At 47.3% G+C, this 20,307-nt stretch overlaps 1 protein-coding gene across 5 annotated transcripts in view; it reads left to right on the top strand.

The window, feature by feature from the left end:
- Positions 1-10: 10 nt before the first annotated feature.
- The window catches only part of LOC146510698 (arf-GAP with Rho-GAP domain, ANK repeat and PH domain-containing protein 1), a 29,659-nt gene continuing 9,362 nt past the window's right edge, over positions 11-20,307 (top strand). For 2 of the 5 annotated variants that reach the window (XM_085175016.1, XM_085175015.1), the window contains exons 1-22: positions 11-113; positions 2,853-2,929; positions 3,474-3,520; positions 5,588-6,091; positions 6,343-6,679; positions 7,160-7,264; positions 7,338-7,442; positions 7,817-7,877; positions 11,926-12,046; positions 12,253-12,517; positions 12,622-12,821; positions 13,773-13,858; positions 14,785-14,967; positions 15,048-15,116; positions 15,200-15,299; positions 16,891-16,947; positions 17,082-17,205; positions 18,543-18,642; positions 18,716-18,917; positions 19,248-19,293; positions 19,410-19,732; positions 19,815-20,024. In XM_085175016.1, coding sequence (XP_085031142.1) covers positions 63-113; positions 2,853-2,929; positions 3,474-3,520; positions 5,588-6,091; positions 6,343-6,679; positions 7,160-7,264; positions 7,338-7,442; positions 7,817-7,877; positions 11,926-12,046; positions 12,253-12,517; positions 12,622-12,821; positions 13,773-13,858; positions 14,785-14,967; positions 15,048-15,116; positions 15,200-15,299; positions 16,891-16,947; positions 17,082-17,205; positions 18,543-18,642; positions 18,716-18,917; positions 19,248-19,293; positions 19,410-19,732; positions 19,815-20,024 — 3,373 coding nt within the window. In that variant the 5' untranslated portion in view covers positions 11-62. Of the gene's footprint in view, positions 2,273-2,852; positions 2,930-3,473; positions 3,521-5,587; positions 6,092-6,342; positions 6,680-7,159; positions 7,265-7,337; positions 7,443-7,816; positions 7,878-11,925; positions 12,047-12,252; positions 12,518-12,621; positions 12,822-13,772; positions 13,859-14,784; positions 14,968-15,047; positions 15,117-15,199; positions 15,300-16,890; positions 16,948-17,081; positions 17,206-18,542; positions 18,643-18,715; positions 18,918-19,247; positions 19,294-19,409; positions 19,733-19,814; positions 20,025-20,307 lie in introns of all 5 variants that reach the window. The other 3 variants (XM_085175019.1, XM_085175018.1, XM_085175017.1) reach the window with 3 other exon arrangements.

Below are 20,307 nucleotides of genomic sequence, written 5' to 3'. Positions count from 1 at the left end.
TACCTGTCAGGTCACTCAGCTGTTCTTCAGCACTTGGTGAACACCTGAAACTTCCTGACAGTATGTCTGAAAGAGGATGTTGCCATCAGGGAGCGTCGACTGCAGCATTTCAGGTACAGTAGTAAATCCACAGTGAGTATTTAAAGATGATGGGTGTGGTTTAATATATGGGGTCAAAGGTCACCGGTTATAAACAACAGTTGGCTGAAGACTCTCAGCTCGGATAAAATTATTCTAGAATAGAATAGAACAGGCCTTTCTTGTCACTGGACACGTAGAACTAAGTTATGGTGCTCCACAGCAGCAGGAGTAAAAGTTATAGATGTAGCCACAGCTGCACTGACAGAGGCGAGGCTGCCGGACACTGGCGCCACCGGGCCCTCTGACCACCACCAGTAGGCAACGGGTGAAGTGTGTTGCCCAAGGACACAATGACCGAGACTGTTGGAGCCGGGGCTCGAACCGGCAACTTTCCGACTACAAGACGAACTCCCAACTCTTGAGCCACTGGGCCCCCCTGAAGTTATAACTTTGCTGCTTCTGCTGGTTGAAGTTAATAACTTAGCAGGTGTGATGTTGATTTTAAGGAGTGGGAGCACTCTGGTGTTTGTGACGATGTATGTTTGACTGTAGTGGGCAGGTTGAAGGTGATGCTGGAAAGCAGTCTGTGTAATTTCACTGCTAATAATACCGTGTAGCTGTATTCTCTACTAAACTGCAGTCATTTGTCGGCTGCTAACATACATATTTGCAGTTTAATGGTTGTCGTGTTGTTTCTGATGAAATAGCTCATGTATGTTTGTTTTACCTGTTTGACCAGCTGCCTATTGTTGCCTGATGCTAACAGGCTATCAGTGCTCGATGGAGTTCATCTGCACAAATAAACATTTTTAAAAAGGAGAAAAAGAAACCAAATGTCACGGTCACATCCACACCAGTGCTCCCAGTAGAAACCTGTGCAATGGTTACAGCTGAAACTACCATCCCAGCTTTATTTATAAAGGACTTTAACATAAAACCAGGGTTCACAAAGTGCTGTACATATACAGAGGCATAAACAACAAAAATTAAATACGTGGATAAATAAAATCAAACATGTTAAAACAAATTGAGTCAGCCCCTGAAAGTGCCGACGGCTTCAGCCAATAGAAAGAGAAGAGGCCTGCCTAACATGCACGGGCAGGTCGTTCCACACGTTGGAGCAGCTACCTCTAAATTTATACTTAGTTTAAACTGAGCTTTTGGCAGCTTAAGCAGCTGCTGACCGGACCTAAGGAGTATTAATGGGCATCAAGAGATTTAAAAACAAATAAAAGAACTTTACGATCCTAAATTGTGCAGACGGCCAGTGGAGTGAAATTAAAATGTGCTCAGACGTTTTGTTCCTGTTAAAAGATGTGCTGCAGACGTATCACTGTATCACTAACCCCACGATAAAGTGCGTTGCAGTAACAAAGGCTCAGAAAGCTGCTTGGATAAGAAGGGCGAGATCTCGTTCAATTTAAGATCTGTCTCCATTTAAATCCCATTAGTGATGACTGGTTTAACAAACTGTGCCAGCGAACCAAGATCTATGGTGGTCGGGGTCAGAGGTCACACTGGTGATCACCTCACGAACTTCACCCAGTTTTTTGCTCTCACCATAAAAAAATGAAAGAATAAAGTTGTGCATAAAAATTGTTATTAATGATTCATACAGAAGCTGTTACCATGGAGATTTACCTGTTGGTAATGCTGCAGAGCAGCCAGCAGGTGGAGCTCTCAGGAGGTCAGAGGTCAAAGACATTCCTCACGCAGTGAGCTGCTCAGGTTACCTCTATCCTCCTTCACACACACCTGAGGCTCAACCTGTTTATACCCACGAAGAAGAGTCTCACACACACACACACACACAGGTGAGCCACACCTGTGCCGGTCTGACTGGTGAGACTTCACTGTAAAACTGTCAGAGTTGGATCAGCTGACTTAAAGGAGCCTCACCTGTTCTCACCTGTGTGACACGTGCTCAGGCTGACCGAGCCTGTAAGTGTTGATCACATCAGGAGGCCACGCGTCTGTTCATACACACCAGGTGTTCATGTGACGTGTCGCACTGAGAACGCCGCCCTAAACACGCACACACACAGGGTGGATTTAACACGCTGTGTTTATGAGTGCAGGTGGAGCCGCAGCTCGATGACATCACGCACACACAGCACACGCTCAGCTCAGACAGGTGAGCAGGCGCGCAGGTAACCGAGGTCCCGACCCAGAGGAGCTGACGGACGCCAAGGTAACAACTGCTCTGTGTGTGTGAGGGTCTGAAGGGGGGGCTGTAGTGTCCATGAACAGGTCAGAGAGTCAAAGGAAACTTTGTGTTTCACTCTGACGTACACCGAGGTTTGTTGTTGCTCGGCTTCTCGTGTTTAAATGGAGACGTTTACTGTGAAACTGAAGTTCCTCCTGAGGAGGAGCTCGTCCTGAAGTCAGACTCTCGTCACACAGCTGTGCGCTCACAGCTGGATTTGATCTCTAATCACTGATGCTGACCTGGCGCTACACCGGGTCTGAGCAGAGGGAATCATGGGAGTGTTTCATGTTTGAAAGTTTTCCTCTTCGTTCTCGTGAGCATCGTGCTGCTCGCCGTGTTCCCTTCACTGGAGCGCGCCGCCTGTCAAACGTGTGACGTGCTCGCTGTGATCTCACTAGTTTTGTTTCATGTTCAGAGTGAAGCGTGAGGTCGGAGGCTCCGTGTTCAGGTCCAAGATTATTGCCTCCATCCAAACGAGGATTGTTAAAAACTCCTCTGATCAGCTTCTGAATGAAAACCAATCACAATGATCAGATCACTAACGGCTCTTCCTGTCCAGCAGATGTCTACTCCTCCCATCCCGAAGCCTCGCCGCTGTTACTCGACGGGAAATCGAAGCTCCGCCTCCTCACTGGGAAGGTCAGATAATCTTTGAATCTGCCAACAATAATTAAATCTGTGCTTCAGTCTCATTTCACTGACTTCATATCTCGCTCACACGGAGAGACAGCCAATCAGCTCAGAGTGCAGCCTGAGTTAGGATTTATTTTGGAGGGGCAGTAAACAGGAAGTAGAGAGAGCAGGTGGTCCTGCAGAGTTTAGTGTGGATGTGATCGAGTGTTACTGACACTGTGTCGGAATCAGAATCGTACGACACAAACATCTTCACACGTTTTTGTGTTCGAGCTGTTTTGTTCCCAGTTTGATCATCTGAACGTAGTCTGTAATCAGATTACAGTAGCAGCTGGGCTCACATATAACATGGCTGCGACCTCTGACCTCTGAGCCCCGGTCTGTCTGAGGTGTGTCCTTCGTCCTCTCTTTGCTTCTTTTTCTTCTCCTCGCTCTCTTGTCTCTTTGTAGAAGGTGGAGTTGTTGTCACAGCTGTGACTTCACTGCTTGGTCATGTGACCACAGGACAACCAATCACAGCAGAAACTGAGTCCTAACATTTGTGTTTCAGTGCCGAGGCCGAGGGAGCTCTACAGCCAGCAGTTCAACAGAGTCCAGGTACACACAGACTCACACAGACACACACACACAGACTCACACACACAGATACAGACACACACACACAGACTCACACACACAGACTCACACACACAGATACAGACACACACACACAGACTCACACACACAGATACAGACACACACACACACGCACAGATACAGATACAGACTCACACAGACACACACACAGACTCACACACACAGATACAGACACACACACACAGACTCACACACACAGATACAGACACACACACTCACACACAGATACAGACACACACACTCACACACAGATACAGACACACACACGCACAGATACAGATACAGACTCACACAGACACACACACACAGACTCACACACACAGATACAGACACACACAGACACACACACACAGACTCACACACACAGACTAGAGAAGGCACAGAGATGTGAAATTGACTGTACATGGTGGGCTGTGTGGATCCCACTCTAGATCACAGTGGGCTCCACACAGCCCACTGTGATCTAGAGTGGGCTGTGTGGATCCCACTCTAGATCACAGTGGGCTCCAGTGAAACTGCTCTTTAACACCTGATCCCTGAGGTGCTCATCTAGGAGAAAAACAGTCATGTAGCTGCGTTTGTCCTTTCATTGTTTATCAGTTAGTAATGTCTTTGGCGCGTGTGAAGGGCCACAGTGGAGGTTAGGCTCTAACAGGTAACAGTTATAAATCTGTGCTCTCCTTCACATTTTCCAAAGACATGCAGCAGACTGGACTGGTTCTGGCCCCCGGGCCTTATGTTTGACACCCCTGAAACAGAACAGAGCATGTGTGTGACGTCCTTACTGCTTCGCTCCTGATCCATGGTGACCCTTTGGTTCGGGCCAAACCTGCAGCAGGTCTGAGTGAGCGAGAGGGTTCCTTTAAGATGCAGGAAAGCCTGAAATTACCCTAGAATCATCTTGGAATCATCATGGAATCATCTTGGAATCATCTTGGAATCATCATGGAATCATCTTGGAATCATCTTGGAATCATCATGGAATCATCTTGGAATCATCATGGAATCATCTTGGAATCATCATGGAATCATCTTGGAATCATCATGGAATCATCATGGAATCATCTTGGAATCATCTTGGAATCATCTCCTCTCTAACCAACACAGTCAGTCTTACACTGCCGAACCCTGACGATACAGTGATGATGATTCAGCAGACTCTGGGATCAAACTGAAGATGGTGCAGCTTCTTTCAGCTCCTACAAAGAGGACGACTTCATCAAACACACGAGACACGAAGGAAAGAATGAAACAGGAAGTTAAACACAAACATGTGAAGTCCTGAGCATCCAAACAGGAAGTGAGAGACAAACATCGGTCCTTAAAGTCAGCAGACCAGCACAAGCAGCCAACAGAAACAACATAGAGTTTAAGTCAGGCACAAAGCTTCGGCTGCTTCCTGTTGAAGACCACGCTCACTTCCTGTGATCGATGAGGTCTCAGAAGTTCCAGCTCGGAGTCAGACTGACTGAGGACCAGTTGATTATTGATCACTGATCATTAAGTATACCAAAATAAAAGCTGCAGGACCTCGTCGGTTTCATCCTACCAGTCAGCTGCTGTCGTTTTTTCACTGCGAGCCGTTGAACCTGTTTGTTCGGGTGAGGGAAACTCCTCCCACTGTTTGTTCAGATATCACGGGTGATTATCTCAAACCAGTTTGTCTTCCTGTGGTAATCAGATCATCTCTGTAAAGATCGCTCTGTAAAGATTTCATGCTGTCACTCTTATTGTGACATTCCAGTGTATTATTAGTTACTCTGAAAGCCCCTGTAATCATATTGCAGGTGTTATTATTGAGAAAGTGTCACTAATATTGCTGACCTTTTATTGTGAAAGTCTTTTTCACTGTTCTCTAAATGTAAAAGTCTAAATGAAAGTTTAGGATTTTTACTGTGAATCATCATTTGGTATTACAAGACTCTTATTGTGAAAATGTCAGTGATCTTTATTGAAGTCTTATTGTGAAAGTCTCTGGGCTTTTTATTGTGAAATAATGATGAAGCTGATGTCATGTGTCCTCCTCAGATGAAGATGCTCACAGTGCACTGAGTCGTAGCCTCACCTTGCCAACTCTGGACGGCGTCACTGGCCTGATCGCCACCAACATCCCGTCACTGGCAGGAGTCGCTGCTTCCATTGGAGGCTCCGCCCCCTGGAACCCCTCCACACCCTCTGCTCCCCCCTCCTTAGACAGCATAGCTAATAGCATTACCACCCACATACCTGACTTAGCAGAAGCTGCTAGCACTGAGGCTAACCTTGCGCCATTCAATCTATTGCCACCTGGTGCTAACGCAGATACTGCTGTGCTAAGCCCCGCCCCCTCCACCACACCTGCACCTGCTCCTAGCTTGGACAGCATTTTTAACTCACTGGCTAACATTCCCAGCTTTGCGGGGTTTGTTAGCGGTGTGGGTAACCCTGCTGAGAGCTTCTCTCCATCAGCCCCACCCCTCCCAAATACTAAACCCCACCCACCCTCGCTGACGGGAAGTGGAGCTGGAGATGCTCGTACAGGTGCAATGACAGGTACGACCACCAGAAAAAGGACGTTTGTGTTTATATAAACATCAGGAGGGTATGATCCACAGTTAGAGTGCAGCTTCACTTCCAGCTGGTAGAAAGTGTCAGGAGGTCGGGTGCAGGTGATCACCTGAGGTGGTGCACAGCTTTAGGTCACCTGAACGTTAAACATTCTGCAAGCTTAAGAGGATTCAGACCTTTCTGAGGGTAAGAAGAACTAACACATGCTCTTTGTGTTCCTCTGAACCTGTGTCCAGATGTTGGAGCGCTGTCACAGCTGGTGACATCAGCTTTAGACCCGACCGCTGCAGTCACGCTGCCACCTGTAGAGGGCGCTGCAGGGTTAACAGGTGAAGGTACTGTTAGTATTTCTTCTGCTGGGCTTCTTCCCACTGGCTTCCAACTGCTTCAGTTTTTCCTGGTTCTGGTTCCAGTTTTATCTCCAGGTCCTCATAGCACCACGTTGGCCTGCTGGACGACCCAAGAGGAAGCTGAATCTGAGTCATCCAATGAGGAGGAAGAATCAGGTGTTAGCCCCGCTCCTTCTACAGCTGAAGCAGATCCTCGTTCTGCCCCGACGACCAACAATGACAAGTGTGTATGGTTACTGTAAATTCAGACCGTTCTCACTCCCGAGGCGTAACATCCTGATGTTCTGTCAAGTCCTGCGGCGTTCCTGAGGAACGCGAAAGGTGACCTTCCGTGTTCTTATGGTACACGCCGGGTTATGGATGAAATCCAATGACAGTCCTGCGGAAATAGACATTCCAGCCCTAAACCTAAGCTTATCCTTAACCATAACCTTATTCCTAACCTTAACCAAGCGATTTTAGGAAAATGAACGAACATGTGTAGATTGAGTCCAAACGGTTCTCATATTATCTCATATTATATTTAGGAACATGTTCGGTGCCTGAACATGTAATTTGTTGACAGTTTGTCACCTGGCGTGAAATGTTTTTGGGATGAGAACGTGTCGGTAAATTGTATCACTGTAGGGTTTCCCTTACAATGTAAAGCTCCTTAAAGGGTTTGAAACATCTTTCTCACGGTGTCGTTGTGTTTGTTCTGCAGAATCTCGACTAATACTTCCTTTCGTTTGATACCTACTCGGCCGGCCCCGCCCCCTCCCAACACAGCAGGCCGATCAGGAAAATCTGTCAGACAGAAGATACCGAGGTAAACACAACTACGCACAACGCCTGCAAAACTAAATCGACCTTCAAAGTGTTAACGTGGGTGTGTCCTGCAGGGCGGCCACCATCCGAGTGTCAAGGAAGAAGGGCGCCAGCAGGAAACCTACTCCTCAGAGCCCTGTCGTCCGGGCAAGCTGGCTGGACGTCTGGAAAGGCTTCAGGTAATGTCAAGGCCATCACCAGCTTTAAGTTTCACAAGTCGTGCTTTAGATTCACTCCAGGACAGAGTCGGCCTGGGCCTCAAAACCACAAAGACCAGGTTCTCTTTTAGGACCAGGTTCTCGAGTGGTCCGTACTATCTACTGTTGGGATATTTATCATGTATCAGCACCTAAAGATCTTCATAAAAGGTTCTTCTTCATTTTCTGGTCTTTTGGCCTCATCTGTCTCGTTCGCTGAAACAAAATCCCATTACAACCTCATATTTCCTGTATGAGCAGAACCAGCTAATCTGGGCTAATCAGGGGACCCAAAATCATGTGACTGCTTACTTGTCAGTTGAATGGATGATGAACTTGTTTTCTGCCTTTAACAGACATAATGTATTATGGGCGACGCTGGACGGACAGCTGATGTCTCTGTGGAAGAAACGCACAGTAAGCTGGCATCTCTCACCTGTCTCACTGTGTTATTTACCTCACGCTGTGTACCTGGCTCACTGTGTGGACCTATCAATTCAATTCAATTCAATTTTATTTATATAGCGCCAAATCACAACAACAGTCACCTCAAGGCGCTTCATATTGTACAGAAGATACAGAGAAAACCCCAACTATCATATGACCCCCTATGAGCAGCATTTTGGCGACAGTGGGAAGGAAAAACTCCATTTTAACAGGAAGAAACCTCCAGCAGAACCAGGCTCAGGGAGGGGCGGGGCCATCTGCTGTGATTGGTTGGGCTGAGAGAAGGAAGACAGGATAAAGACATGCTGTGGAAGAGAGACAGAGGTTAATAACAGATATGATTCAATGCAGAGAGGTCTGTTAACACATAGTGAGTGAAGAAGAAACACCCAGTGCATCATGGGAATCCCCGGCAGCCTACATCTATTGCAGCATAACTAAGGGAGGATTCAGGGTCACCTGGTCCAGCCCTAACTATATGCTTTAGCAAAAAGGAAAGTTTGAAGCCTAATCTTGAAAGTAGAGATAGTGTCTGTCTCCTGAATCCAAACTGGAAGCTGGTTCCACAGAAGAGGGGCCTGAAAACTGAAGGCTAAGCTTTTCAGCGCCGAGTACAATGACCTCAGTTTGATCTGAATTAAGAAGCAGAAAGTTAGCAGTCATCCAGGTCTTTATGTCTTTAAGACATTCCTGCAGTTTAACTAATTGGTGTGTGTTATCTGGCTTCATGGACAGATAGAGCTGGGTGTCATCTGCATAGCAGTGTAAATGTATGCTATGTCTTCTAATGATGCTGCCTAGGGGAAGCATGTATAATGTAAACAGAATTGGTCCTAGCACTGAACCCTGTGGAACTCCATAATTAACCTCAGTGTGCGAAGAGGACTCTCCATTTACATGCACAAACTGGAGTCTATTAGATAGATATGATACAAACCACTGCAGTGCAGTACCTGTAATACCTACAGCATGTTCTAATCGCTCTAATAGGATATTATGGTCGACAGTATCGAACGCTGCACTGAGGTCTAGCAGGACAAGCACAGAGATGAGCCCACTGTCAGAGGCCATAAGAAGATCATTTGTAACCTTCACTAAAGCTGTTTCTGTGCTGTGATGAGCTCTGAAACCTGACTGAAACTCTTCAAATAAACCATTTCTCTGCAGATGATCTGTTAGCTGTTTGACAACTACTCTTTCAAGGATGTTTGATATGAAAGGAAGGTTGGAGATTGGCCTATAATTAGCTAAGACTGCTGGGTCTAGAGATGCTTTTTGAGTAAAGGTTTAACTGCAGCCAGCTTGAAGGCCTGTGGTACATACAGTGACTTGCAAAAGTATTCGGCCCCCTTGAACTTTCCACATTTTGTCACATTACAGCCACAAACATGAATCAATGTTATTGGACTTCCAGGTGAAAGACCAACACAAAGTGGTGAACACGTGAGAAGTGGAACGAAAATCATACATGATTCCAAACATGTTTTACAAATAAACAACTGCAAAGTGGGGTGTGCGTAATTATTCAGCCCCTGAGTCAACACTTTGTAGAACCAGCTTTTGCTGCAGTTGCAGCTGCCAGTCTTTTAGGGTCTGTCTCTACCAGCTTTGCACATCTACAGACTGAAATCTTTGCCCATTCTTCTTTGAAACAGCTCCAGCTCAGTCAGATTAGATGGACAGCGTTTGTGAACAGCAGTTTTCAGATCTTGCCACAGATTCTCGATTGGATTTAGATCTGGACTTTGACTGGGCCGTTCTAACACATGGATATGTTTGGTTTTAAACCATCCCATCGTTGCCCTGGCTTTATGTTCGTTGTCCTGCTGGAAGCTGAACCTCCGCCCCAGTCTCAAGTCTTTTGCAGACTCCAAGAGGTTTTCTTCCAAGACTGTCCTGTATTTGGCTCCATCCATCTTCCCATCAACTCTGACCAGCTTCCCTGTCCCTGCTGTAGAGAAGCCCCCCCAGAGCACGATGCTGCCACCACCATATCTGACAGTGGGGATGGTGTGTTCACAGTGATGTGCAGTGTTAGTTTTCCACACATAGCGTTTTGCATGTTGGTCTCATCTGACCAGAGCAGCTTCTTCCACATGTTTGCTGTGTCCCCCACATGTTTGCTGTGTCCCCCACATGTTTGCTGTGTCCCCCACGTGTTCGCTGTGTCCTCCACGTGTTCGCTGTGTCCCCCACGTGTTTGCTGTGTCCCCCACATTTGCTGTGTCCCCCACGTGTTCGCTGTGTCCCCCACATTTGCTGTGTCCCCCACGTGTTCGCTGCGTCCCCCACGTGTTCGCTGCGTCCCCCACATGTTCGCTGCGTCCCCCACATGTTTGCCGCGTCCCCCACATGTTTGCTGTGTCCCCCACATGGCTTGTGGCAAACTGCAAACGGGACTTCTTATGGTTTTCTGTTAACAATGGCTTTCTTCTTGCCACTCTTCCATAAAGGCCAACTTTGTGCTGTGCACGACTAATAGTTGTCCTGTGGACAGATTCCCCACCTGAGCTGTAGATCTCTGCAGCTCGTCCAGAGTCACCATGGGCCTCTTGGCTGCATTTCTGATCAGCTCCTTGTTCTGCTGTGAGTTTAGGTGGACGGCCTTGTCTTGGTAGGTTTACAGTTGTGCCATACTCCTTCCATTTCTGAATGATGGCTTGAACAGAGCTCCGTGGGATGTTCAAGGCTTGGGAAATCTTTTTGTAGCCTAAGCCTGCTTTAAATGTCTCCATAACTTTATCCCTGACCTGTCTGCTGTGTTCTTTGGACTTCATGGTGTTGTTGCTCCCAATCTTCTCTTAGACAACCTCTGAGGCGTCACAGAGCAGCTGTATTTGTACTGACATTAGATTACACACAGGTGTACTCTGTTTAGTCATTAGCACTCATCAGGCAACGTCTATGTGCAACTGACTGCACTCAGACCAAAGGGGGCTGAATAATTACACACACCCCACTTTGGAGTTATTTATTTGTTAAAAATGTTTGGAATCATGTCTGATTTTGTTCCACTTCTCACGTGTTCACCACTTTGTGTTGGTCTTTCACCTGGAAGTCCAATAACATTGATTCATGTTTGTGGCTGTAATGAGACAAAATGTGGGAAAGTTCAAGGGGGCCGAATACTTTAGCAAGCCACTGTAGCTGATTATTAGAGATCGTAGTTACACGCAGCTGTCTTCTTGTTTGATGGCAGATACTCCCTTCACCCTGGCCAAAAAGGCTAAAATGACCAAAGAAAAAGTGGAAAACGGCTAAACATGAGAGGTTTTTGGACAAAGTTTGTGTTTTTCCCATTGATTAAGCTGCTTCCAGGCACGAGTGATACCATATATGCCCCATAGCTGCAGAAAAGGCTAACATTGTTATCTTTTTACAAAAAACAGCTAAAGCACCAGTTCAAGCACAGTTTAAGCACCGGCACCGTTTCAAAAGTACCAGTTTGGCACCGGCATCGGATAAAACCTAAACGATACCCATCCCTAGTGGTGGGTGGGTTCTTTTACATTTTGAGAGAAGCCAATTGAGTCTAATAACAGATTAAATGCCGTGTTGAGGCCGTCATTTTAAGCACCCACATTAGGGCTGCCACAAACGGTTATTTTTGATAGTCGACTAATCAGATCATGCATCGATTAGACATAAAACGTACAGCCTATTACAACCAACATGCATCTGCTCTTATATTACTATCATTAGTTCACAGCTTGAAGTGTTTAAGGTGCTCACTAACAATAAAGAGCAGATGACAGTTTATTAAACTTATAATGAAATTCCAGATTATCTCGGTGGAGTTTAATGAATCGTCCGTCTGCTCCTTGCTGTCTAAAATATAACAGGACACTGGAGTAAACTCTCGACCGTCTCACACTTCTGTTTAATCAGTTTTCTGTTTGACGTTTATTCAGCTGTGTGAAGACAAAGGAGGAACCCACCCAGGGGATTAATAAAGTTTTATTTTATCTGATCTGATGACTTCAGCCAAACCGATTTGCTCCTTTGCTTTGCTCTTCAGGACCGGTTCAGTGAGGTGTTGTTTCACGTCTCCAGTATCACCAACGTGAAGAAACTGGACAAAGGCAGATTCTCTGTTTACTTCAGGAAGAAGCATTATGACTTCATGGCTCATAGTGAAGGTAAGACAGTGACTCTTCTGGTTTCTACTGGATTCTACTGACCCACCACAGAAAGACGACTGGGGACAGCTCCTCCCAGATTGGTTAAACCTGGTTTTGTTTTAAAGCGTGAGTGATTTTAGCGCGATTAGAGACCCGAGGTCTCGGCTTCCCTGTTTCTCACCGGCCTCTCATATTTTTTCTGCTTGCTTCTGTTTGTCTATCAGAGGTTCAGGACGGTTGGGTCACTTCTCTTCTCGCGACTCGAGGCAATCCAAGCCCCACCCCCCCAGAACTCCATGGACAAATCACCCTTAAGGACCCGCGGGGTCGTGCTTATGCTGCCCTCTGGGGTCATGACCTTTGGATTTACCCTAACAAGGAGGGCTTCCAGCTGGGCGTGGCCTCGTATACCGTCCCCCTGAATGTGGCCTCGGTCAAATCGACGGGGAAACACTCGTTTAGCCTCATCACGCCATACAAGACCTTCAAGTAAACCCTGTCTGTGTGTCTGCCTGTCGGTCCATACCTGTCTGGTGTTTATTTGTTTGCTGAAATGATATCCTCCTCTCTTTAACCCCGCCCCCTACCTACAGCCTGTCTGTTGATTCGTCAAAGGATCTGTCCCTCTGGGTGGACAGGCTGTCTTCAGGTATCCAGAGCGCTCTGTCCTGCTGTCAGGTGGCGCTGCGTCTCTGGGAACACCCGTACAACAAGGTGTGCGGGGACTGTGGTGCAGCCAATCCGGAGTGGGCCTCGGTCAATCTGCTGTTGGTCATATGTCAGCACTGTGCAGGTATGACAGCACACCTGGTACAAGATTATTAATGCAGAGGGTTGTGTAACAGCAGAATGAACCGTTTTCAGGATTCAAACGATCGTTGGTCACGGACGTAAAGAAGCGACGTTACCCAGGACTTATGTCAGGACACAAGTATGAAAAAGGCAGAAAATAAAAATGTTGAGGAAAATATGTCACACAAAATCGATTTTAATCTACCAAAACAAAGGCACAGATTCATGTAAGAGACTGGGCCTCCCTGTGCTGTTTTTAAAAGCTGTCCTCGTAAGAATCTGGATGCTGTGAATAAGCAAATATAACCAGATGCAGGAGATCCTCCAAAGTGCCATTTAAAGGCCCAAAAGAGAAACCAGCAAACACTGTTGTAAGATCTCGGTGATATCACAGGAGTAGCATACGTTCAAACCAACAGAGCAGAAAGCTCTGAGATAAACAAAGAAGCCTGACTCCTTTTGTTAGCTGGAGCAGTTTTTATGATGCTGATTAAAGGAAACGACACCAGCATTCCAGTTTCACCACTGCCAATAAAACACAGCAGTCTGAGGGAAACACACCTGTCAATAAAACACACCTGCTGATAACACACACCTGTAGACCGTTGACACACTGTGATCACTGCGGAAACACAACCTTCGCACATCTTTTCTTTTTAACTGTGTTAAATAGAACAAATATTTGAGGACTAAAGCACTGTGCAGCAACTGTATCCTCACTTTTTCATTCTTATTCACAGTCTTGTACATACTATATTCATTCATTCATTCATTTATTTCATTTGTTCTTTGTTTAAAATTTATTGTACATACTTATACTCTTAAAATTGCCCTTTTGCCACTGGTAGTGAATTGGTTTGTATACAGGTTTTGTTGTTCGAAAGCACAATGACAATAAAGATTCTGAGATTCTGTAAAACCCACTGAATGCTAAATGCTAACATGTTCTCAGGTCACCATCGAGGCCTGGGCAGCAACCTGTCGAAGGTGCGCAGTCTAAGGATGGACAATAAAATCTGGACTGAACCATTGATACAGGTGAGGGGGTGGGGATTGAACACAGAGTCCCAGTTCAGCCAGTTAGCAGCTACAGCTGATTGGTCACCACCCACTGTTGTTATGATCTATCAGGTCTTTAAGGGATGATGAAACCTGCTACTCTGCGTTTAATAAGGCTGTTGTGTTTTTAACATGTTTAATGCTTTGTATCTGGTTCTATTTATTCTCAAAAGCCCCTAAAAACAGTCAGTGATCACTGTCGGCCTCTCTCGGTTTTTATTACCACGGTTCATTTTAAAGCTCAGTTTTTAAAACCTTAGGATGTAGCTGCAGCCCAGCAGCAGTATATGAATGACTAACCTCGTATTGTGGATGGATTATCTCAGTTGTTCTCCTGCTGAAGTTTGGTCCATTTACAGGATCCTGCCATGCGATTGCATTTGTCCCTGACCACCGGGAACTTTTATTGAGTGGGAAAAAAGTTTATGCTATGCTAACACAGCTGTGTCGCTAGTGGTCATGTAGCACATCTTTATATACCAGCTAGCCAAACTTCAGTAACCCTACAAACGTCACTGCTGTTTAGTTTTCTGTCTTCATTTATTTCAGAAGCGATAGCAGAGCTGTACGTTTGAATTTGTTTTAGAAATCTCTCAGTCAGGACAGGCTAGCAAGCTAACTCCTTGCTAACTTCTAACTCTGTTAAGTTTAATAAATTCCGTTTTCATGGATGCCTGAACGTTAAACTTAACTGTTACAGCTGGAAGAGCAGCCACAGTGATCGTTTGGCTGAATCTGGGCCCAGACACGGCTAATGACGTCTTAAAGACCGGATAGAGACCAGTTTTTGTCTCAGGCTGTAAACATGTTTATTTCTGCTGCAGAGTTTTAACATTGGAGTCAATGCTGCCTCTGCTGGACATTATGGAAACTGCAGTTAACTTTTACCTTCAATCTTTTGCCAGCTGTTCGTTACCTATGGTAACCAGCTGGCAAATCAGGTGTGGGCTCCAGTGGTGCCAGCGGCAGAGCAGCTCCGCCCAGAGTCCACAGATGAGGAGAGGTCAAAGTTCATAAAGGATAAATACAGCAGGGGGCGCTACAGACGAGTGCACGCTCTGGCCTCATTTCCCTCCATGATGGAGCAGGTCTGACCCAGAATCAGCTCAGCCACCGCACACGCTCAGAGGCGTTGCACAGGTGTGTGACAGGTGTGTTTGTGTTTCAGAGGCTGTATCAGGTGGTCTGCACTGACGACGTGGAGGAAACGATGTCTCTGATCTGCTCCGGAGCAAAGGTACCGTCCTGCGTTCATGATGCTCGTTAAGCTCATTAAACGTTTATAACTCCCTCCTTCATCTGAGGCTCTCATCTGTGCAGGTGTCTTCATCAGACCCACAGACCCCCTCCCTCATCCTGCTGGCAGAGCGAGCCAATCAGGCTCTGCAGACCGAGCTGCTGCGAGTCAACGAGTACACAGGTAACACACACACACTCACAGGTCACACACACACACACACACACACACACACACACACACACACACACACACACACACACAGGTAACACACACACACAGGTAACACACACACACTCACAGGTCACACACACACACACACACACACAGGTAACACACACACACAGGTAACACACACACACTCACAGGTCACACACACACACACACACACAGGTAACACACACACACACACACACACACACACAGGTAACACACACACACAGGTAACACACACACACACACACACACACACACACACAGGTAACACACACACACACACACACACACACACACACAGGTAACACACACACACACACACACACACACACACAGGTAACACACACACACACAGGTAACACACACACACACACACACACACACAGGTAACACACACACACAGGTAACACACACACACAAAGGTAACACACACACACAAAGATAACACACACACACACACAGGTAACACACACACACAAAGGTAACACACACACAGGTCACACACACACACACACAGGTAACACACACACACACACACACAGGTGACACACACACACAGGTGACACACACACACACACACACACATTATACACACTCACACACACAGGTCACACACACACACACACACACAGGTAACACACACACACACACACAGGTAACACACACACACACACAGGTAACACAGACACACACACACGCACTCACACACTCACACAGGTAACACACACACACACACACACAGGTAACACACACACACACACACAGGTAACACAGACACACACACACACACTCACACACTCACACAGGTAACACACACACACACAGGTCACACACACACACACACACACACACACAGGTAACACACACACACACACAGGTAACACACACACACACACACACAGGTAACACACACACACACACACACAGGTAACACACACACACACACAGGTAACACAGACACACACACACACACTCACACACTCACACAGGTAACACACACAGGTCACACACACACACACACACACACACACACACACACACACACACACACACACACAGGTAACACACACACACACACACACAGGTAACACACACACACACACAGGTAATACACACACACACACAGGTAACACAGACACACACACACACACTCACACACTCACACAGGTAACACACACACACACAGGTCACACACACACACACACACACACACACAGGTAACACACACACACACACACACACACAGGTAACACACACACACACACACACAGGTAACACAGACACACACACACACACACACAGGTAACACACACACACACACACACAGGTAACACACACACACACACACACACACACAGGTCACACACACACACACACACACACACACACACACACACACAGGTAACACACACACACACACAGGTAACACACACACACACAGGTAACACACACACACACACAGGTAACACACACACACACACACACACACACACACACACAGGTGACAGTAAATGCTGATCTGAGCTCACCTGCCGCTCTCTCTGTGTTCTGTGCTCAGAAGTCCCGCCTCACCAGCCGCTGTCAGGTAGAAGGAGGTTGGACTCCGCCCCCTCAGGTATGCAGTTCAAATGAATCCAGGTGCACTCGCAGAGATCAAAACGCTGCACATGAATATGAATTTGGTGACATGTCAGAGTGACTTTGATCCACCCAAACATCAGCAAACACTCACCTGTGTCATCTGTGCAGGTGAGGAGGAGGAGCTTCACGGGAAACTGGAGGATGATCGTTTTCTCTTCTCGCTGGAAAACGAATCAGCAGCCTGCGACGTGCTCGACCTGCGAGAAGTCCTGTCTGTCTTCCTCAAAGACGGGTAAATATGCAGTACTAATACCTCTGGTACCACAAGTACTGCAGTACCTCACAGTAATACTGCGTTTTAGAGGTTAGAAACACCTGACTGACCACAGGCTGTGTCTGAAAGGCGGAGGCCACCTTGATGAGGCCACGCCTCTGTGAATGTATTTTTGTGAACTGTGACCTCATTCATGGTGATGTCAGCAATGATGTAAAGCTCAACCATCAGTGGCCGGGGTCACGTGGCACACCTGTCAGCTGGTGTGGGAACACCTCCTGTCAGAGCAGGAGGAAGTGGAGGGAGAGCTCGGGCGTCTCTGCTGTCAGGACATTCCTTCAGGTGCACAGTGTGAGGAGGAAGCTGCGTCCCCGTCCCGGGTCACCTGTCTGTGGGACAGTGTTTCCTCCGGGCCGACCCGAACTCGTTCAGAGGTAACGCCATGACAGGATCAACCACCTCAGCTCTCTACTGCAGCTTCAGCACTGGAGGTGTGGCCCGCTCCGAGTCAGTGGACCCAGGACGCTGTGCGACACGGCGAGCCCGAGCGCTGCCCCAGGCTCCTTCAGGGTCATGAAAGGGTAGCTCTGAATCACTCAGGACCCGTTTGTTTGGGGACATCCGAAATCCTCTGCATGATGTGTGGACAGAAGAAAGGATCCAACAGATTTAGTGCAGGACACACGGGACTGAGACCACTGCCAGCGCCAAAGCTACACCACAGCAACACGCTGAGCTCGTTACACACAACCGCTGAACGTTTTACATCACAGGAAGTTCCCACAAACAAAACAGGAAGCAGGGCAGCCAACTCTGACACTGCAGCTCCCTCTGCTGGACAAACACCTACAAACCGACTCAAACAGCAAAGCTGAAAGAATCAGTCGTTACCAAGGCAACAGAAAAACTGACTGGCTCCTCAGCTCTTATCGTTACTCTTCATCAGCGGTCGCAGATCAACCTTGTGCTCCAGGGTGTTCAGCTAGCAGCTGCTGTGTCTGAGGTGGAGGTGTGGCCTATCCCAGCTGTCATAGGACGGGAGGCGGGGTCACCTGGGCAGCTCACCTTTCTGTCACAGTACTTTTATAAGAACATCAATAATAATCATAAACTGTTAGTTTACTAATGTCATAATGAATCTTTACTGCTTGCCTGCTCACAGGTCCTTTAAACCAGGTGTGATAAACATCAGCGCCTCTACAGGTCATCCAGATGTTCTCCAGGCTGGTTATTAAGCCTGATAAATGAAGTATATTAATATAATGTTGCATATTAGCGGTACAAAAACATCACCGAGGGTTACAGTGTGTCTCTGTGATGAAGGTGACCAAACCATACCTGCTGCTGTGTTTCAGCCGAGCTCATCAGTTCGAGATCGTCACACTCACAGATCAGCTGATCTGTGCAGCTGACAGCAGGGAGGGGCTGTCGGACCACCTGGTCCATATTCTGAAGGTAATGTTGCTTTGGGTCTTTTCCTCCAAATCCACAGCTCAAGTCCTCTGACTGACTGAATTCATGTTTCCAGGTGATTCTTCCAGGGGGCGTGTCTTATGCTGAGGTGGGCGGAGCCTCCGCAGTCAGTAAAGTGTGTATCGTAGAATTGGGCAGAGCTTCCAATCATCCAGAGGCCTGGCTGCTGCTCTGGGAGGATGGAGTCAGCATTCACCCTGTCCACAGAGAATCCCATGAGTCTCTCACAATTGATCTGGGCATGCTCAGTCACCACGGTAACAGTCTGTCTTATCAGTATGCATCGGTATGTTGTTTTGTTCTGTTTGAGTGCTTTCTTGTTGGAAATGTTTTCCACCCATGACTGGATGTTGGTCCTGCAGCTGACGGTTATTCACACACTCGTGTAGTTTATTCTCTGATTATCGGTCTGCTGTCACCATCTCTGCCCTTCACACAGCCTGAACTCTGCGAGCAGCTTTCAGGCTCCTTTGCATTCGCAGCTCTTCTGTGGCTGTCGGCGTTGTGTGTGCAGACGAGTGTATCTGCTGATGAATGTGAGGACGCTTTGATATCAGTGACCAGTCTGGGTTTAACTCCTCTTACAGAAAAGGATCCATCTGAAAACATCGTCACCATGGCAACTGCAGACAGGTGTGCAGCATCACTCTATAACATCTTCATTAAAACTAATGATGTGAATTCAGAGCTTCTGATTGGCTGACACCACCACAGATATATGTGACATCACAGCTGGTTTCTCTCCTCAGGACGGTGTCGTTGCGTTTCGAAGAGCAATACAGCTGTCGGTCCTGGTTCACCCACCTTCAAAGAGCTCTAGCCAATCAGAGCCCAGCCGTGCCACGTCCTCCTGCGGCCAATCAGAGCCCAGCTGTGCCACGTCCTCTTTCAGCCAATCAGAGCCCAGCCGTGCCACGTCCTCCTGCAGCCAATCAGAGCCCAGCCGTGCCCCATCCTCCTGCGGCCAATCAGAGCTCAGTTTCTTGGCCTCTGTACCCGGTGATGGATGTGCAGCTGAGAGGTTCGGTACCGCCGGCCATCGAGCGCTGCATCTCCCACATCACCACCTACGGTGAGCCGAGGTCACCATGCCGACACAGTGACAGGCAGCAAAGCATCATGGGATACTTCTAATGCAGCATTTTCTCTCTCAGGTCTGAAGGTGGAGGGCGTGTACCGGCGCTGCGGTGTCGCTTCAAAAGTCAGCCAGTTGGTGGAGGCCTTGATTATATCACCAAACTCCGCCCCCCTGGAGAGTCATGAGCAGGGCGTGCTAGATGCTGGCTCCGCCCTCAAACAATATGTCCGCCGGCAAGAGAGTCTGATTCCCAACGGAGCCCAAGGGCAGTGGCTGCAGGCTGCAGGTACACGAAGTACTACTCTGAGCTACTACTATATGCAGTACTGCTGTCTGTAGCGCTGCTGTCTGTAGTACTGCTGTCTGTAGAGCTGCTGCAGTATCTGTACTGTAGTACTAAACGCAGTAACCTCTGCAGAAACTGCAAAAAGACCTTATATGAGCCGCTATTAGCCCTCCTGAAAAGTACTGCAGTTTTTCTGAATGAAGTGAAGTAACTGTAACCCGACAGAAAAACTATGTAACACTAAAATATTTATATATTTGTCTCCAGAACAAGGTTTAAAATA

Source organism: Neolamprologus multifasciatus, chromosome 10 (genome assembly GCF_963576455.1).
Source record: "Neolamprologus multifasciatus chromosome 10, fNeoMul1.2, whole genome shotgun sequence".
Taxonomy (NCBI): Eukaryota; Metazoa; Chordata; class Actinopteri; order Cichliformes; family Cichlidae; genus Neolamprologus; species Neolamprologus multifasciatus.
This window is presented reverse-complemented; position numbering and strand designations above follow the sequence as displayed.